Genomic DNA, 20,836 nt, shown 5'->3' with positions numbered 1-20,836 from the left:
AATAACTATTTTAGGTGGGTTCAGGGCTGTTAGAGGATATTTTTCAACCCTTGATATTATAAATAGTATTATAATGTTATCAATATTATTTGAATGTTAGTGGACTTGCCCTTCAAGAATAATATTTTATGTACTATATTGTAAGTACAAATGATAGAAAAACCTATTACTTGAGATTTACGCTTACATTAATCTTTAGCGCTTTATGGTCTCCTAACTTTCATTCAAAATAACACCAACAGAGAAAAAATTACATCACACCACATAAACTGTACTTGACTGTGAATTTTTTTATTCCAAATTTATTAATGAAATGTACGCTGTGCGAGTCAGTTCAGTGTTCATTGTCAGTTCATTGTTGTTGCAGCAGTCACCTGATGAGCGCGGGCAGGTTGGAGGTGAGGATGGCCTTCTCCTTCTCTATCTCGTGGATGTGCCCCTCCAGGATGCGCTCCTCGTGTCGCGGCTGAGCAGGCTGGCCGCGCGCTCTGATGATGGTGAGGCGGTCCGACGCCGTGGCGCACGCCTTGTCCAGGGTCGCGATGTCCGCCAGAGTGCCACGGGTCTGCAGAAACACGATAATCAACAAACGTTCGCCACTTTAGCAGGGATTCCTTCTTAAATTACTTCTCCCTGTCATGTTATTCTGTAGTGATAAAGGTAAGATAAACTCAAATAGTTTTAAACTTGGAATAACTGTCAGTCTCGCGTGAACACTCGCTAAGCTTGCACATACCGCCTGTTACCGTCCTTCCAACATACCGGCGGAATAACATATATTTTCAACCTTTGGTTCAAAATTTTGCAACTGCAATATGTCTGAGTGTGCAATTTGCAATGAAAAGTTTAATGATGGGGTACAGTGTTCTCTTTGCCATAACCTACTATGCTTTGGGTGTGCTAACATATCGGAAACCACATGGAGGCGCTATGGATCAGAAAAAAGATCGCAATGGAAATGTGCAACGTGTCGCGGGCTATCATCCACCACGCCGCTGCCCACCGAACCTGCTTCTCTTGAAACTATCATGAAGGAGCTCCGTGATATGAAGCGCCAGCTGTCCAGCGTGCTTGCGTTGAGAGAAGATATACGAACCATCAAAAAGGAACTGTCCGATCTTAATGACACGTGTGTGTACACGAGCCAAAAAGTAGACGACCTGAGTGGTAGAATAACGAGCGTTGAATCCAGAGTCAGTAGTGTTGAAAAATTACAGGATACGGTAATATGCCTTCAGAGTGAGTTGTCTAAGACGAAGCTCGCACTATCTTCGATGGAACAAAGATCGCGTCTTAATAATGTGGAAATCAAGGGTATCCCTATCAAAAAAGATGAAAATTTATTCACAATCCTAGACAAAGTCAGCACGAAGATCAATCATGTTGTGCCAAGGGCTCAAATCAACTATATATCTAGGGTTCCTATGCACAATTCAAAGGAAAAGCTGATAATCGTCAGCTTTTTAAACAGATATGTAAAAGAAGACTTCATCGCAGCGGCTAGGGCGGAAAAGGTGACGACCACGGATATTGGCTTCACAGGATCAATAAAGAAAATATATATTAATGACCACCTCAGTATGGACCTTAAGAAGCTTTTAACATCTGCCAAAAACGTTGCTCATGAGAAGAATTATAAATTTGTGTTGGTTAAACATAGTAAAATTCATGTGCGCCGTGATGAGACATCGAGAGTGTTTGTTATACGCCAAGAAAATGATTTAAACAAGATTGTTTAAAATGTGGACATCCCCATTACCTAAGTGTAACCTTTATCATTAATAATTTATCGTTTGTGTATAATATTTCAGGATTGATAAGTTATAAATTGTTTTGCACCCCTGACTTGCTTATAACCGGTCACTTTTACAACTTTGTTACTTTGTTCATTTCGATAACTAAAACGTACAATATGTTTGTCTCGCTTACCCATATGAGTTTTGCCTATAATTGCCATCTTCATCGTATGCCTCACTGTTCTTACTTAGACACAGTATTTAGAATCTACCCGCAATTTTTTAAAATTACGTATTTATCTAATAAATGCACGAGTAAAACAACACCGCATACCTTTAAAATTATTATTAAAATGATTCGTATTATGTTTTTAAGTAGTAGTATTGATAATGTCTTATAATATCTATAATTTAAGTATTTATTATCAGAACGTCCGTGGTCTAAGAACAAAAACTAATGAAGTTTATCGTAAAGTCTGTATGAATTCTTATGATGTAATTATATTTACTGAGACGTGGTTAGAAGACAGCATATCTGAATCCGAGTTCCTGGATGATCGGTACCTAGTTTGGCGACGTGACCGTGATTATAGTTTAACGGGTCAAACAAAGGGCGGTGGTGTTTTAATAGCTACACGTAAACATTTGCAAGTTAAGTTGCTGCCGCAATTTAACTCAACAGCAGAAGACCTTTGGATAAGTGTACGCATCAAACAAGCAAATACACGTAAGTGGATTGATTTGTATCTCTGTGTTATTTATTTGTGCGAGCAGAATAACGGCTTGTCATTTAGTAATCAATTGGCAAACTTCCTCACAAAATTAAATTATGCGTCATCAGTCAACCCTTCCGATGCTTTTTTGGTTATTGGTGATTTTAATTTAAGCGGTATTGTTTGGCAACCTACAGATACTAGTAGTTTTAATAGTACTTGCATGAGTTCTTCGGATGAGTATTCGCTAACGGACGAAATGAGCGCATTATGCCTGCATCAGTTTAACGGCATACTTAACAAACAGAACAGACTATTAGATCTAGTTTTTTCGAACCAATTAATCTATGTATCCGAGTGCACCGATCCTCTTACACTCATTGATACTTACCACCCTGCTTTGTTGATAGATGCAAAATCATTTGAAACCACGTTATTAGATCACGCGCCGCGGCTCCGCTATATTTATGATAAAGGTGATTTTCAAAACATTAACAATAGAATCAGAGGTATTGACTGGGAAGGCGAGTTTTTATCTCGCCCTATTGACGAGTGTGTTAGCTTCTTAAATGAAACGGTATATGCCCTTCAAAATCAGTATATACCAATAAAACGTGCACGGAACTATTCGTATCCAGTTTGGTATAACTCAGCTCTGATAAAAGCGATTAAGGAGAAAAGTAAATACCATAAAAAATTTAAGAACTACGGTAACAAATCGGACTATTTTACATATAATTTATTACGTAATAAAGTTAACCAATTAGAATCTATTTGCTATGAACAGTATATGAAATTAACTGAGGATTCAATTATAAAAAATCCAAAACATTTTTGGAAGTTTGTGAAAAGTAGGTCACAATCTCATTGTATGCCTAGTCTAATGACATACAATAATAATAGCTTAACCAGTGGAGAAACTATCTGTAATGCGTTCTCAACATACTTTCAAACAACATTTCTTAACCCCACGACACATAACAATAGAAGCATATCCTCTTATTCTTCAGATAACGGTGACTTAACTCTTAGTTCTGATTTAAATATTAATTCTGATATTCAAAATATTGATATTAATGTGTATGAAATAAAATTATTACTTGATAGGCTAGATATAACAAAATCTCCAGGCCCTGATAACATTTCGTCATTTTTTCTTAGAAAATGCTCTTCCACTATTGTTCTTCCTATCTCCATGCTTTTCAGTAAATCACTTTCTACTGGCTTTGTCCCTAAGTTATGGAAATCGGCATTTATTACACCAGTACATAAGAAAGGGTCTCGATCTGAAATTACGAATTATAGACCAATTTCAAAACTTTGCATTATTGCTAAAGTCTTTGAGAGGGTCATATATAAACAATTGTATGCTAACTTAAAAAACACCTTTAGTCCCTTCCAACATGGATTTCTGAAAGGTAGATCTACTGTTTCTAATCTTTTACTTCTCAACAATTTTATTACTGACGCTATGGATAATGGTATGCAAGTCGATGTAATCTACACCGACTATAGTAAGGCGTTTGATAAAATCGACCACAATACATTAATATGTAAGCTATCTCAGTCGGGAATACGGGGTGACTTGTTACGGTGTTTCTCGTCATACATAGATAATCGTTCACAAGCTGTTGTACTAAATAACTACATTTCTAGTTGGGTTCCAGTTCCTAGTGGTGTTCCCCAGGGATCACTACTTGGTCCACTTCTTTTTATTATCTATGTAGGTGATATAGATTCCTGTTTTAAGTCTTCTAATTTACTTTCCTTCGCTGATGATATGAAAATATTCTCTTCAATAACATCAATCCTTGACATGATTGCCCTTCAAGAGGATCTCAACCGCCTAGAGGAGTATTGTCTTACTAATAAACTAGAACTTAATACATTAAAATGTTCAGTAGTCACATATACCCGTAAGATTAACATCCTACAAACAAATTACACATTAAGAGGTCAGGTGCTCTCTAGATGCAATGGTACGAGGGATCTCGGCGTTTACCATGACTCTAAGTTGCTATTCAATGATCACATTGATAAGATAGTTAACAAGGCTTCAAAGGCATTAGGTTTTATTAAGCGAATTTCAAAGAATTTTAATAATATTAAGACTTAAGATACTATATTGTACTTTTGTTAGAAGTAATCTGGAATATGCTTCACAAATTTGGAATCCTACATATAGTACGTATGTTGACCGTCTAGAAAGTGTTCAGAGGCGATTTTTAAGATATCTTTGTCTTAGATTTAAGGTACCTTACGATTCTAATAGCTATGTTGATTTGTGTAAAAAGTTTCACTTCTTACCACTGAAAGAACGGCGAAATATAACTGACTTTTTATTTATGTTAAAAATTATAAGCAATCATGTCGATTGCCCAGATCTGCTGCATAAAGTTAATTTTAATGTACCTCAAAAAACTCTTAGATATAGCCCTCCACTTTGTGTTCCTGCTGTTTGTAGTAACTATAGGCAAAACTCATATATGGTGCGAGCGTGTAAAACAGTGAATGATGTTAGTAGATTATTAGATATTGACATATTTGCTACAAGCATTTCCAAGGCAAAGCAGTGCATAACCCTCAACTTTTTTAATTAAGTATTGTTTTTTGTTATCTGTTTAAAATAATCTTTATTGTCATGAATTTGAGCCGAAAAATAGTGTTCACGTACATATTTTATATTACTTCTATTAGTGAAAACCTGTAATTGGCTATCTGTTACTATTTAAGTTTCTAAAGAAATTGTATTAGCTGTTGGTTTTCCTTAAATAAATAAATAAATAAATAAAAATAAATAACTGTTTTTCGCGTTTCTTAATAACACAGATTATGTATAAGCCGAGGTCACACCATCTCAAAGAAATTGACACATCCAATTAATACCTGCTATCTGGTCAAATCAACTAGTAAATTGGAGAACTAGCCTATTAATTTAATACCGGCAATTAATGAAATGGCTTAATGGATAGGTTTGTTACTTCAGATGGCTTAAAACAAACACTAAAGATAGACAAAGACTTAAGATATAATTCGTTCTTTGAAATGCTGATGTCATATTGTTTTATAGTTATTAATGCAACTGTTGTGTAATAAGGGGTATTAAAACACGAATGTGGGTGTGGGTGATAATAGTTTCACATGAGTGTTTCAATACCTAATTATCAACAGTTGTATACAAGACTTTATCTACATCCAGAATATAAATCCTCTAAATGATTCTGAAAGAGTTCGCTTACTGCTAACATTAAACTAGCCAGTCCTTGCAGTAACCACGGACTAGTATAAAAATAAGGATTCCGTGTCACCTTACATAACAGTGTAGCACCAAAACTATTAACTTTTTTAAACGCCGAGTAACGTGTACATACATAGCCCCACGCACACACTTACACTAGTAATTTACATTTTGCATAGTGCAATTATTAAAATTCACTTGAATATAAGGTTATTTTGCAGTGTTTAAAATATCCGGCGGTGTGCTGTCAAAACTTGAATCACGCATTTTTTCAAGAAAAATGGGGGGGTTTGAATAACCTACTTTTATTACGGCGCGCGACGTTCTGGCAGTGTAAAACGCGCGTAAACGAAAATGTTCTTTTTTTGAAATTTATACAGATCACCACACATCGAGCAAAAATAATGTGGCTGTCTGTTGAAACTTGTTACTCGTTTGTTATGAAATTAAGTACAATATTACAATTATTATTTGGGTAGATAAACACATTTTACCACCACTCCAGTGGAATTTATGTAACTAAACTTGGATTAACAGCCTACATAGGTAAATCATCTCTATCGCACTAGCTTAGCTATTTTATATATTTTGAACTAGTTAAACATTCCATGATACTTGTTCAGTCAATGATATGCGATTAGACTTTATATTAACAACAGACATTTAATATATATAATATACCTGCGACACTATACAGGATGTAATCATTAAGTGTGACTTGGCGATTATTCCGTAACTATAACAGATATAAAAAAACTGATTATAGAAAGTATGTAACCAAATCAGTATGACATGACATCAACAACTATTTAAAAATCAAAACAGATGGTCGAAGTAATGACCTTTCTACTAATCTCATACTAAGTGTATGATATGGGAGTGTTTATTATCAATATTTTGGATACTTTACGTTTGATTTTTAAAAAGTTATTGGTGTCATTTTACTGCATTGGTAATATACTTCCGATATCAGCTTTTTGATATCTGTAATAATTACGTAATAATCGGCTTGTCACACTTAACAACCTGTATATATAATACTAATAATATTGAAGCACTCTTACACAAGTTATCTTGCCTCAAATTAGGCATATATAGCCTGTGTTATGGGTTGCAAGACAACAATATATTTAATACAATATACTTACTTAAACATACATAAATACATATAAACATCCATGGCTCGGAAACAAACATTAATATTCATCATATAAAGGTTATCAGTAACAGGGCACGTACATTGCTCATCTTGTCGACGAGGATGGCCTCGAGCGCGGCGGTCTGTCGCGCGATGTCATGCAGCGAGTCCTGCGCCGGCTGCACCTTGTGCGTGCGAAGGATGCACGGAGCGAACACGATGGCCAACGAGTTAGGACCCATCCTGCAACACAAATATGATAGTTTACTTTCAATTTCGTAGATCCAGTGGGAGGCTCCTTTGCACCGGACGCCGGCTAGATTATGGGTACCACAACGGCGTCTTTTTCTGCCTTGAAGCAGTAATGTGTAAGCATTACTGTGTTTCGGTCTGTCAGGCGCCGTAGCTAGTGAAATTACTGGGCAAATGAGACTTAACATCTTATGTCTCAAGGTGACGTCCGCAATTATAGTGCCGCTCAGAAATTTTGGATTTTTCTAGAATCCTCAACGGCACTGTACTCGCCTTGTAACTTATTTTCATACAAAAAAACTCGATAAACATATGCTGCAACATCTCTAATGTATAAATACTTGGTGATTTTAGTTTGTAGTCAATACAATTTCGTGTATAATAATATGTAATAAACATAAGCTGCAGCATCTCTCAAACTAATGTGTAAATAATAAGTGATTTTTTACCTAATTGCAAGTGTAAACTAGCCTACGATAACTTAACTAACGTAATGTGTTGAAACATCTATCATAGCGTACGGCTACTTTAATAGGACTCAGTCTATTTAGTTCCCATCAAGTTGAGTTTACCTAATATTCGCAAGCACCAAAAACACTCCAGTTGGAGCGGATGATCAACATATCTTAATAACTCCAGACATTAGAAACTTTTTTGATCAAAATATGACAATAAACTAACCTGTTGTGCTCTTCACCAAGGGCTACCCTGGCTAGGTGAAATATCAGCCTCTCGACAACATCGTAGTTGATTTTCGGCAATTTTTTTAATATTGTGAAGATACTCGATACTCGCTCCTGGGTACATTACAAATATTTAGATTAATATTCGAAACGAACAAAATGACACTATGTTAGTACGACAAATAAACTTTAATTTACACTAGGAAGAACAAATTTAATTTTTAAAGACAAATCTAATTGCGGAAAATTAAATGCTTTTAAATTTTGAAATAGTGCAATAGTAAACAAGTCTGTGGATACTTCCTTCTGTATGCTTCCAGTGCGATACGACATGTGTGGCTCCAAAAAAAAAAGGCCCGTACTTTCACCCATTTGTGCCTTCAAATTGAGAGCTCATTGCGTATGCGATGAATCCACCGCGGACGAAAAAAATACTGTGCGGAATTCGTACATGACAGCTTGCAGTACGGACAGGTTTAACTTGTCGAGAATTACTTTCGCGCGCTGCGGATTCTGTCTTCCGAGAGGAGCTGTCCTTAATAGACAAAAAGCGTTGGCAATCCTCTTGTGATGTTTAGTAATGATCGCGTACCATTAGGTGACGCGGATGATGTTTTACTTGCTATCGTATAACAAAATCTGCATAATGAATATAAATGACGTCACGTCAAAATGAGAAAATTTATCCGCAGCATATTGGCATGGCCTGGTATCCAACAACCACACATTTCGCAAAAAACTTTTGCCTTTACGGGTTCTCAAGCTTAGAGCATCTCTCAGTTTAGATGCCGGCTACGCATCTCTTGTCCACTTGCCCGGTCGCCCCTCTAATTATAGTGACCTGAGGGTCGGAGATCTGCGCGGCGAGGATGAGGTCGTCGTACAGGTCGAAGGTGAGCAGCGGCTCGGGCAGCTCCCGCAGCAGTGTCTTGAGCACGGAGGCCCGCACGTGCACCGCGTACTGCTCCAGACTCTGCACGCCCTGCTCCGGCTGCTCGTCCAGCAGGCGGCGGAGCTCGCGGACCTGGTGAACAAGTGTAGCTAATGCATGACCGTGCATTCTATATAGGCAATAAGATAATTAATAAGAACCTAAATGAATGTATATCGTATAATGTGTAGTATGTACACCCACCCACCAGTAAGTTTTACAATATGCTAAATACTTAGTAAAAATATTTATGTACAATGTCTCGCATCTAGTAATAAAACTTAAAGAATAGTAATTATAAACTATGACATCAACGAAAATACCCCATATAGTGGGTCAATTCCAAAGCCCTACCAGTCTGCAGCTACTTTTATTTTTATCTTAGCAAAATTCACCTGCATTTGTAAAACAATGGCGGTTTAAGTTCAATGTCGTGTAGAGGCTCAATGTTGATCTTATTTTAAAAGCAAAGTCGTAGAGCGACTAGTACTATAGTGTAGTATATACAAAAAAGTGGCAAATAACTGATTTTTTGTGATTCCCGAAGGAGATACATATTATATTATTATTATAATTTTATTAGTAAAAAAAGCGTGGGTTGCTTTTCAGGATATTATCAAAATAATCCTTCTACTAATATACGTTCATAAAATATTTATAACTATTGATACCATGCACCCCGCGCTTTTTTTCTTACACAATTTTTAATTCAAATTTATTAAGATTTATTTTCTATTTTCAGTAAGATTTTCTATAAAAGCGTATTTTTTTAACTATTATTTATTTTTAATATTTTTTTTGTTATATTGATTTGTCATCGGTCCTAAATAAGTATGCCAAATTTCGAGTTAATCCGACGTTTTGAAGGGGGTCAAAATCATGTTCAAGGATTCCGTTTTATATTAACATACGTATGAAGCTAATAAAAACACCCATCCCCGCAACATTAATGAATATCTTTCTAATGCTTCCACTGCGTATATATAGCTCGTATCGCATACCTTAGAACTAAGTCCACTTTTTCTGTAAAGTCCCTCGGTGTAGAGGCCGTACATCTCAATGGTGGTGATGAGTCTATCGATGACCATCGGAATGTTCCCTTCACCCGTCGGCAACTCAGAAAGCGGCACGCCAAACACCTAAAAATATTTTACACTTACGTACACACTTTTCGTTTACACACTACTACACGTTTACACTACGTTTTTTATTTCAAATGCCACATCTACAACGACTAATAAAACCTGCAACTTCCAGAAATTACCAGATGATTCTTTGGGACGTAGTCAGTAATCATCTGGCTATATGATGTTCCTGTACTCTAAGGATATAAGTAAATTAACAACAAGGTTCACCTTTCCCCTCTTGAGCACTCCGAACTGCTCCCGGCCTCCTGCGTCCACCGCGCCCACTATCGCCGCGGAACGTCGCACGCCGTCCGCTCGACATTGGATTGACACCTGTCAGAAGAGTTCATAAATCGATTTGGTTGTAAAGTGTCAACGGCAATATTTTTTAAGCACGTTTGCAAAAGAAAAAACAGCTGTATACAATTTTATCTCCATTATTATTATTGTACATAAATTATATCCTAATATACATGTATTGGGTGTTATATTGAATAAAGGCAGAATCATGACAACTTTTGAATTTAACTTGTCACACTAATCCTCGCCCCATATCAGAACCTAGCCATAATGAAATTTTCACTTCTACCAGGTGGTTTTAAACAAACCCGTGATTTTTATTTAAGCAATTAAAATATAAATTTTCTAGAAGTAATCAATTTTTAAATTAGACCACCAATTGCGTCAACACATACCGTCAAATCGAAGCATAATAATAAAATATTGTATGTACCTTGTTATAGCACTTCTTGTGAGAAGCAAGTTTGCAAGTCTGACATATGAGCGACCTCTCAATGGGCCACATGAAGAACGTCTTGCAGATCTCACACTCGGTCGGAATGTTGATCATCGATAGAACGAAAGTGTGACCCTTGTATTGTATTGGCTCATCCACCTGAAAGTATCAACATCATTGATATATTAAATATTTTTTTCTCTATATGATTAGGATAACAAGCTATCATATGGGTCGCCTAGATTATTATTGTCGACCATACTATATGATGCAATTCTGGAGGACTTTCACAGCAACATTGCTGGCTATTTGAGGTGGTAAATGTGTTTCTTGTTACCTTTCGTTTTTTATCCTTTTTTCTCTTGGTCCTCGCTTTGTCTGTCTCGTGTTGACTCATAAACTCATCCATGTATCCCCGGAACGCGTTCACTCCCATGGTGATAGAAAATGCGGAGCCCTCCCTAGCGCACACCGTCTGCATGATGTGCAGGAAGTTTCCGATGAGGTCTTTGTACTTGAGCGCTGACCCGCGGGTTTCTACCACACTGTACGTCGGCACCAGATTCTCTTTGAACTCTCTTAGCGCGTGTTTGAATACCCTGTCCACCTGGAACAAAAATATTTAGTATTAGATATCTTCTGAATACAATAGAAATAACTTTCTTTACCTACAAAAACTATTAAATGGAAAAAAATAATATGTGAATACAATCTAAATCCATATGATATGATATGAATAAAATGGTATCTGCCTTATTTGCGATACTAAATCACATTCTGATGGTAACTCGCTAACATCTGAAAAACATAAGGTTCAGACTAGTATAATAAATGTTTATATATATTATTATACTAACAAATATCTGTCTCATGTAAAATATCTGTAGATATCTAATCCGTAATCCAGCTTGGTAGCAGACAAATACACACCTCTGATTGCTTTTCGCTCTCCGCTGCCTCCATAAGATATATCTTCATATTGATAAAGTTCTGCATCGCTTGCAGCTCCGTCGCGTCTGATATGATCTTGTCTGTCCGGTCCGTAAACTCGGACGTGCCCGTCAGACTGAAGTTGCTCGCTTTCGACTGATCGGTCAAATTGTTACAGGGAGAATCTTTGTGCATTATTCCTTTCCTGTTTTTATGTCGGCCTCTGTTTGCGAGCGTTACCGGACTCGGGCATGGCATTGAAAAAACACCCTTATTCTGTATGCACTTAGTGTGATAGAGCTGCTTGCAGTCAATGCAGCGTTGTCCCTGAGTGACGAACGCGTCGATGGCTTGGTGGCAGTAAACACATTTGTCTCCTTTTGCGAATCGCGTGCCTTTTCGAAATCTATAAACAAGTATGAGTATGTTAATAATAACAACATAATTATTCAAGGCATTGTACTACAAATAAATTCCGAAGTTCAATAGGCTGTAGTTTATAAAAGGCTATATTAGCCAAATTAAAAACATTGAAGTTACCTTGTATAAAAAGACCATAGGTCGATTATCTATGACATCAATATAATATTTTGAGCATAATCTGGCGGTAAAAAGTGTAAGTTCGAATGAACGAAAATTTGAATACTTTACTCTTAAAGTAAATTGTTATCAACTACCAACATAATGAAGATATTTATAATTATTATATTATAACTTTATTAGTAATTGTGCCTACCACTGTCGAAATGTAAGGCTAGAAAGATATCTAGAGACACTGACCGGTGACCAGCAATGCCGAAGAGTCCGTTGGCAGTGTGTCCGATGTACTCAGGCGCACGCGGCTCCGGTGCGGGGTCTGAGTTGCGGCGCCGCAGGGCGTCCGCTCCCATCGGTATGTCAGACGAAGACCTGTCACAATATAACGTTCTTCTCAGGTCTATATTATGAATGGGTAGTTTTTGATGTTCGTTTGAATCCAATTTTATAAAAATATTTGAATTTGAATATCCGCTAGTGCTATAAAAAAGAAAATCCAAGATGGCGGCTGCAAAAAAATATATAAATAAATAGTTGAAGCCGACACCCCCGAAAATGATACCCATATTGATTTTATTGAAAATGTAACATCCGCCATCTTGGATCTTGAAATGGGTGTTGACAAATTGATATTAATTGACACTCCCGAGAATATCGAAAATGATACCCATCTTGATTTTATTGTAAGAATCACATCCACCAACTTGGATCTCAAAAAAGATGTCATATTCGTTATTGACACTTCCGAAAACATCGAAAATGATACCTGTATTGATTTTGTTCAAAAAGTTATATCCACTATCTTGAATCTTGAAATAGATGTTCATTGTTCTTAATAATTGACACTCACGAAAACCATAATTGTGGACATGTTCGTAGGATCATGTCTAGATTGTACTGCAGGGAAGAGTTTCTTGAGTCAGTGGTAGAAGTCTTCAACGGACATAGTTTTAAAACACATGTTTCAAAGTTTACCGTCAATATTTCAAATAAAATAATTCAATGAAAATAAAATATTTAAAAAAAAAAAACATTCAATCAAATGTTGTTTAAAAATATTACACAACAGTTATCATGTAGACTATAATATTGCATTAGACACTGTATAGCCATCATACACACACTATATATAAAAATGATACGCTTTATACTTTTTATCGCTCTTCAAAGCCCCAAAAGGAACTTTGTTCCAAATATACAGGCGTATTGAGAACCATCTCCTATTTTCAAGTCGGTTAGAAAAATAACCTGACAACCGTATTGCTTCAATGGAGTGTACACATGTGTATGTAAGTATTTTATCAACAACGCTCAGTTTCCATACCAGTACATATGTCTAATGTTTTATAACCAAGCTGATATATAGTACCAACACTGCGTCTTCCGGCACGTGGTCGCCATTCGAGGACTTTACTGCTACAACGGCCATCTGTCTGCTCACTGGCACTTCAGTCCCGCAATCATTCGCACTATGTCGGTACTTTGGTTTAGTAATAACAATACCGTTTAATCTCCAGATGGTCGGGCGCGGCTAGGACGGGCGCGGGCCGCTCCACTCGGTCCAGCTTGTCGTGCGTGCGGCGAGCGTCGCGGCGCGCCGCACGCGCGGGCGGCGCGGGCGCGGCAGCCGCGCGGACGAGCGCCGCACACGCTGCAACATATTGTCACCGTAATAAGTAGCTGATACCCCGCGACTTGGTCAAAAAGTCAAAGTCAAAGTTCTTTATTTGCCAGAAACATTCACAAGTTGTTACAAATTCAAGAGCGGGCACATGTTTCGTCGTGACAAGCATGCAAATATTTTAGTGGTTTCGCTTCACAATATTATAAATCTAATACAATCAATAATTACGGCTACATTTAATTTGACCAACGTAAAGCCATACCTAAATGACCCTACAATACACAATTACAATAATTAATGAAATGCTAAGAGATAATGTAGTAAAAATAAACATAAAATATATAATATTATTAGTAAAAATAATATTGGTGCCAGCTACCACTTCGTTTGATAATATTCGTTTAGTAAAAATTAAGAAAAAAAATTTTTTTTAATAGTGTTTATAATTTAAATCTCCACGTACACGCACATGAACTGGGCAGGTAGTAGCGGCATTTTAATTAAATTAACAAAAAAAGAACACTTATGATTGTATACTGTCGCGATATTTTTTCTAAACAATGAGGTGTACTGCAAAGGTAGACTACACTAGTTTATTTCATCAATAGTTTTCGCAACGCACGCGATGCGAAGAATATTTTAAGTTTTTTTTCACGACCCTTTTATATACCACCCTAATTTTAAAAATATAAAATAGCCTATGTCACCCAGAGATAGTGAAGCTTCCCAACAATGAAATAATTTTTCAAATCGGTTCAGTAGTTTTGGGAGCCTAGTCATTGCAAACCAACAAATCTTTCCTGTTTATAATATTAATTTAGATAAAAATTCAGCTATCGAATAGTTTAGTTAAAATTTGAAATTTAGCATATTAATAATTTTTAATTCATATTCAAATTCCCATGGTTTTATTCCAAACAAGATTTTAAGTACTCGCTTCACATCAAAGATGTTGAATAACGTCTTACAGATTATAAATTTAATGGATAAAGACAATCGAAACAATTAAGTAAAAGTTATTACAGACTATGCATGTAGCATATACCCTACATAGATTTAGTTCAAATCTTTTATATTATTGACTTTATTTTAAGTAGATTTTTCTTGTTAATTTATTGCTGAATAATAAATATTAAATAAACAAAAGGGCAAAGAACATACGCGAAATATAAAACATCGAAACGCAATGCTATTGGTTGAAGGACAGTGTGACGTCAAAGTCTCGTCTAGTCTCATAAACATGAGGAATGGTATGGCTCCTAGACATAATTTTCGGTGGTTAACGAAGTTTTGTATTGGTTTTTTATTATTCAATGAATGAAACAATAATTAGATCTTACCGTAATAATAAAACCTTAATTTAACAGACGCACGGTGATAACCCATCTGAAATTCCGATATGGTCATCCACAGGAAATATATCAAGGTTACTAAGCACTGCTCTCTCACATCTGACTCACTGGTTCCCTCAAGGAACACGGGCGAGAAACACATTTTAACACTAAGCTCTTTCGACCACAAATGCAGCTAGCATGTTGCTAGTTTTGCTAGGTATGAGATGCACAGGGAACTGATAGTAAATCTCAAAACAAACTCATTAACTACCCACCGTATAACGGTACTCATTAATAGTAATCGGCTAGAAACAGTTTAATTGTATTTGTTTTTATGCCATATTATTGTTTGCATGTAATTATTGTTTGTGAAATTTTAAAAATATGTTCGTAGAAGTTAATTTGTGACTTATATAATAACAATTAACCTATAATAGATAATTTATACGTGAGATAGAGCATTATAACAGGCCTGGTTTATTACTATAGTGCGCATGACAGCTACGTCTTACACTCGCGATACTTATACGCGTCACTTTTTTTTAATAGGGGTGTTTAACGTTGCTGAAAGTAGGGGTTAACGGTTCGCCGCTATTATTTTAGAGGTGTTCACAGCAGTCAGTATAAATTATCTAAGTGATTAACTTGGGAAGAGAACACAATTGTGGCATTTCAATGAAATTAAATAAAAAATAGTAAGTGTGTTTTACTAGTTAGTACAAGCTAGTAACAAATATTTATTAGTCACAACTTTTGTGTAGATCGCGACCGCAATCGTCACATGGGCAATCGAGGCAAGCCTGATTAGCCCATTATTTTACCAACAAATTCGCTCTTCAAACCGAAACAATACCTAATGCTTGTACGTTACTGCTGGAGACGGCAAAAAGAGGTGTCGCTGTGATACCGAGAGTCGTCAAGAAGCGTTCCACAAGCAATAAAATAGCTTACAAACTGTCCCGGCACGCGGATTAGTTCGGATAGGCGAGTGAGTACCATCCTGGTTGAAAGACCTGCCCACTAACGTTATAGTTTAAGCTGCGCTATTTTAAAGCGTCAGAAATGATTCCATGTTTTATATGCTTTCACTGCAATTATGTTATGGGCTACTACACACAGACCGGCAGCTTAGCTGGTATGTTGCACAAAACGTTATTGCTGGTGGTGATGTCATGGAGTGGGGCAATTCGTAATGTAATCGCGAACTCTCTTTTTTATGGTGTACCTTTGATTCTACAGCTTTCTCCAATGAATAACGCTCGGGTCCATAATACTTGTATATATTTATAATATTATTATGTGTAGGTTATAGTAATATTATTCTTCTGAACTTTATTTTATTTTATTCACAAATTAAGTCACAACATTGAACACGTTCTTTTGATGTACCACTTTGCATAAATTACTAAAACATTTTGTAAAATCTTCTAACTGAAGTAAATGTTTTCCTGAAATCGCAGATAAATGCTAAATAGCACTTCTAGTTTAACTCAAATTATCCGAAGTGTTGACAGAAAATTTATTAAGATAAGATAATTATTTTTGAAGTTATACTCTTTTGGCGCCGTAGTGAAAAACTATATGAATATTTATGATGAGCGCTCACATCGTCACGCAAATTCGTCAACCTGACGTTAACGGGTCAACTAGGCCTTTTGTATCATACTTCACCTACCAAGCCTCTTATAACTCATATGTCTACTGAACCACAACCAATGGACAAGAATTATAGCAATTTCAATATGTAATTTCAATTTAGATACAATTTAAAAAAAAAACAAAATTATGCGGTTAATTATATTTTCATTGATTGTATTTAATACCTCCTTTATTACAATATTGTTTTTCTACAAACGTAAAATAGCACGAAGGATTATTATTTTTTTGGACTTATATTTTATCACGCCAAGGAAGAGTAACTTCTTGCATGCGTACACAAGTACACCCACACTTTTTTACTTTGATTTTGACCCAAAAACCGTTCTTTTTTAGTCAACGTCCGGTGGCTGAGCCATATCAAAGCGGTCGACGTGTACTTACAATTGTCCAGCTTGTGTTCCTGGCGCGTGTCGGTCGCGTCCCTCGTGTCCCGTCCGTCCCGCGGGTCCCTCCTCACAGGCGGCAGGCTGTGCAAGCCGCGGGACGGCTCCAGCGTGGTACTTGACAGACTTCGCTGATACACTTGTGGTGAAGTTCGTCTGCTATCAGAAATTACTATTACTATCTACTTAATTAACTTTTTTTTATGAAAAAAAGGAACGAGACGAGCAGGACGTTCAGCTGATGGCAATTGATACGCCCTGCCCATTACAATGCAGTGTCGCTCAGGATTCTTGAAAAACACAAAAATTCTGATCGGCAATACAATAGCGCTCGTCACCTTGAGACATAAATGTTAAATCTCATTTTGCCCAGTAATTTCACTAGCTACGGCGCCCTTAAGACCGAAACACAATATTCCTTACAGATTTCATTCACGGCAGAAATAGGCGCCGTTGTGGTACCCATAATCTAGTCGGCATCCTGTGGAAAGGAGCCCATAGTCCCACAGGTATATCTCAAATAAATCTACAGTGGCCAGTAGTAAATGTTTATGACACGTTGCAAATATTTCTTGACCTATTACGGTATGCTCTTACCATAACTAATGCTCACTTCAGATCAGGAGATCGATGCGAAGTCGATCGCACTTACTACTGAGTGAACTTAAGCCATTAGAATTTACACCATTGCGTATTTTTTAGCAATCCACCGATGCAGATTGTGTTTTCATCAAAATCCAACCTGAGGCTCAATATATTGAGCGTTTTTCGTTACTTCTCATATGATTTGGCCATGCGGCCAAGAGAGTTGAGTTGAGAGAAATCGAAAAAATCAGCAAACACAAATTTTCATTGGAATGCTATTCCAATAGAATATCAGATTAAATAAGTGTAAAGGGTAATTAATCAATACCAAAAACACATACTACTCTGTCAAAAGAAATACATATTTATGTTGAGATGTAAAGGGCATAAAAAAGGCATTTTGTCAAAATTGATTCCATTAAAATTATTTTTGATGTCATTTCTAATATACTAGACACTACTACAGACAAATGGCGCTCTGAGAGAGAAGAAGCGGCGCAAGAAACTCTACGCTTTTACTTCAGAGCCTCCCCTGTTATATTCCTTATCAAAACGTAATTATAACAATACCTTGGTGTGGTATTGGTGTCGGAGCTGTCAGCCGGACTCCAGTCCCTCACTTGTCTTAGATATTCTTCACTACTGCTCGCTATCGACTCGGCTAGTTGTCTCTCTCTCATCTGTTAACAAAAACACGAACGAAATTCAGAAACTTCCACGCAGTCAAATAATAGGGAAACTGATGTCTTTTGTGAGTCATGCTTGTGCTCAATAATATGGCAAATTAACAAAGATATGATTTTGGATGGATGTTTATGTTTCAATAGGGTTATTTGACGGATATTATGCCGACATTAATACTATGATGTGAGTCGTATCGGAAACAAAATGAACTAAGGAAAAGAAATAGAAAATATTTATATGTGAAGTATGCAAAAGATCGTATAATGTATTCCACGTTTCTTCTTTATTTTTCTTCTATAGGCTAATGTTTAGCTATAAGCATTTTAAAAGTATTTATACCTACCTAGAATTGTACCCACATCAATATTTTTTTCGATTTTACTATTTTGAGCAAGACATTAATTTCTAGAAAGTGCATTAATTCCTAGGAAATTCACAAATTTGAAAAGCGTGCGCCGTTGGTAAGAGCTAATCCCCGAACTAAAAGAATAGCCGAAATATGAATTTCAACGAATCCAATTTCTTGTTGCTATGAACTATCATGTTATTGTTCGTATGCACAAAATGGCGGGCTTTTACAGTGCTTGAAGCTAGAAATTTTTTGCCAAAGTGTGGTAGTTAATAATATTAATAAAGTATCAGTAAATAATGTTAATATTATTTTAATAATAGACTTAGACTTACTAAAGCAAAAAAACATTTTATATTTACTCATCACACGCACCTTATTTTTCTCAGCTATAAGATAATTTTCGTCTATCCTGAGCCACAGTAGTTCATTGGCTAGATCCTCCGGGGTGATCTTGTTGGGCCAAGCCACAATACCTTGCGGGTAGCTTGACTTTGCTTTCCAACTTTCATCCAATGAGTCGATCGTTTCTTTGTTTATTGAGCTGAAACGAAACTAGAAATTTAATGACATACATATATTTGTATATTATATGAGTTCTTGTTTAATATTTAGAATCAAGACATTACGAAATCCTTATATTTCTGCTATGTAAGATGTATGTATCTCAAAATCCCTATGGTATCTTAAATCAAATTTGTTCTGTGTAAGTGGAGTATGTTTATAGTTCACTTTTAGTTCAAGCATTAAACGATTGAAATTGGTATAATTGTAAATTGGTTTAATCATACTAATACATACTTTTGACTGGCCTGCTTCAGAGGAATGTCGGAAATATTTTGGGTTTTCGCAACTTTCCTCTTGTGATATGTTTGCGCTGTTGAGATTTCTAAAGTCATGTCCCTTTTCTTCTCCAAACTATAACAATGCATATCATATTATGTTTATCTTAACTTGAAAATTAAAGTTGTGCATTTTTGAATATTTTGGAATGGTTAGGGAATAATTTGGCACGATTTGCTTTAGTTATCGGTATAAAAGTACTAGCATTTATATGGTTTAAAACAAATTTAACACTTCAGAACTATTACAATTAAATAATAAGGTTTTATCTCTCAGATAAACCCACTTTCATCCATAATTTCACCGACTGTCTTACGAATTTTCGATCAGGTCTCGTGTCCTGACGCGAGTTTAACATTTTATACTCATCCCAAGAAAAGTGTTCAACGCCGGTAAAGATGTTTTCACTTCAAAAACATATCGATTGCAACATTCAGCAGAAAGTAGCGCACAGTACCTTGCGAGGGGCAACGACTGGGTCGCTCGAAGCTGTCTGGTTTTTTCTGCCTCTTCTTGAATCAGCATATTTCTATAAACATCAATTAATACATTATTATGTATACATTTTTAAATCTTATAACTTGAAGATTTACTGTTATTATTATTATAATATAATCCTTGTGGCAATTGTATTGAATCTTAAAAATAATAATATGTGCGGCCAACTGGCCATTTTGAATTACATCGAGTTTTAGCTGTCTTTGTATCGTTGGAAATCTCATTAGTATTTCACCAAGTACACATATAACGAACGTAGTGTAAATAACGCTAAGGTACGAAAGAGCAAAACGCCTTTTGCTACAAATCTTAAGGTTAAAATATGTAATGGAGATAAACTGTGACGGTGCAATTAATGATTAATTGAAAGTGAGTTCAAGTTATTCCTAAAGCAAGCCACTAGACAATTAATTGGAGATACTCACAACTGTATATCGATGATATTCTTCAGTTGTTCTATACTCGGTTGCTTGTTGTACACATCGTTTTCAGTCGGCATGCTCGTTGTATTTTCATGCTGCAGACATACACACATACGAACATTCACAAACGTTAATGGACATCTAAATGGCAAAAAACTGTTAGTCACATCCTATCAGTGTTTGACCAATTGGAAACTAATACCACAATACAGTAATAGAAAAGTACTTTAATTTTATACTAGAGCGGCCGATTCGACGCACGCACACATAAACACGGTTTATATATCATAATTATATATACAATAGGTCGCTATACAATATTTTTGTATGTACCAATACTAGCGCTCCGCTTAGACGTAGGTATAAATTTCAAGGAGACCGCTGACTTTTTTTTAGCGAAAATGAGGGACGAGACGAGCAGGACGTTTAGCTGA

General features: G+C 36.2%; 1 protein-coding gene across 1 annotated transcript in view; it reads right to left on the bottom strand.

Annotated features, from left to right (window-relative positions):
• Nucleotides 1-20,836, bottom strand: part of LOC126973076 (unconventional myosin-IXAa-like) — a 57,934-nt gene that overhangs the window by 5,751 nt on the left and 31,347 nt on the right. Inside the window, exons 15-31 of the mRNA XM_050820197.1 lie at nt 20,406-20,497; nt 19,940-20,011; nt 19,441-19,557; nt 19,015-19,183; nt 18,177-18,286; nt 17,020-17,180; nt 13,525-13,672; nt 12,265-12,393; nt 11,485-11,890; nt 10,892-11,161; nt 10,552-10,713; nt 10,047-10,151; nt 9,693-9,830; nt 8,602-8,784; nt 7,759-7,874; nt 6,927-7,068; nt 375-565 (exon numbers count right to left, since the gene is read on the bottom strand). Coding sequence (XP_050676154.1) covers nt 375-565; nt 6,927-7,068; nt 7,759-7,874; nt 8,602-8,784; nt 9,693-9,830; nt 10,047-10,151; nt 10,552-10,713; nt 10,892-11,161; nt 11,485-11,890; nt 12,265-12,393; nt 13,525-13,672; nt 17,020-17,180; nt 18,177-18,286; nt 19,015-19,183; nt 19,441-19,557; nt 19,940-20,011; nt 20,406-20,497 — 2,711 coding nt within the window. The remainder of the gene's footprint in view (nt 1-374; nt 566-6,926; nt 7,069-7,758; nt 7,875-8,601; nt 8,785-9,692; nt 9,831-10,046; nt 10,152-10,551; nt 10,714-10,891; nt 11,162-11,484; nt 11,891-12,264; nt 12,394-13,524; nt 13,673-17,019; nt 17,181-18,176; nt 18,287-19,014; nt 19,184-19,440; nt 19,558-19,939; nt 20,012-20,405; nt 20,498-20,836) is intronic.

Source organism: Leptidea sinapis, chromosome 28 (genome assembly GCF_905404315.1).
Source record: "Leptidea sinapis chromosome 28, ilLepSina1.1, whole genome shotgun sequence".
Classification (NCBI taxonomy): Eukaryota; Metazoa; Arthropoda; class Insecta; order Lepidoptera; family Pieridae; genus Leptidea; species Leptidea sinapis.
Note: the sequence above shows the minus strand (reverse complement) of the source record. Positions and strands in the feature narration are given on the sequence as shown.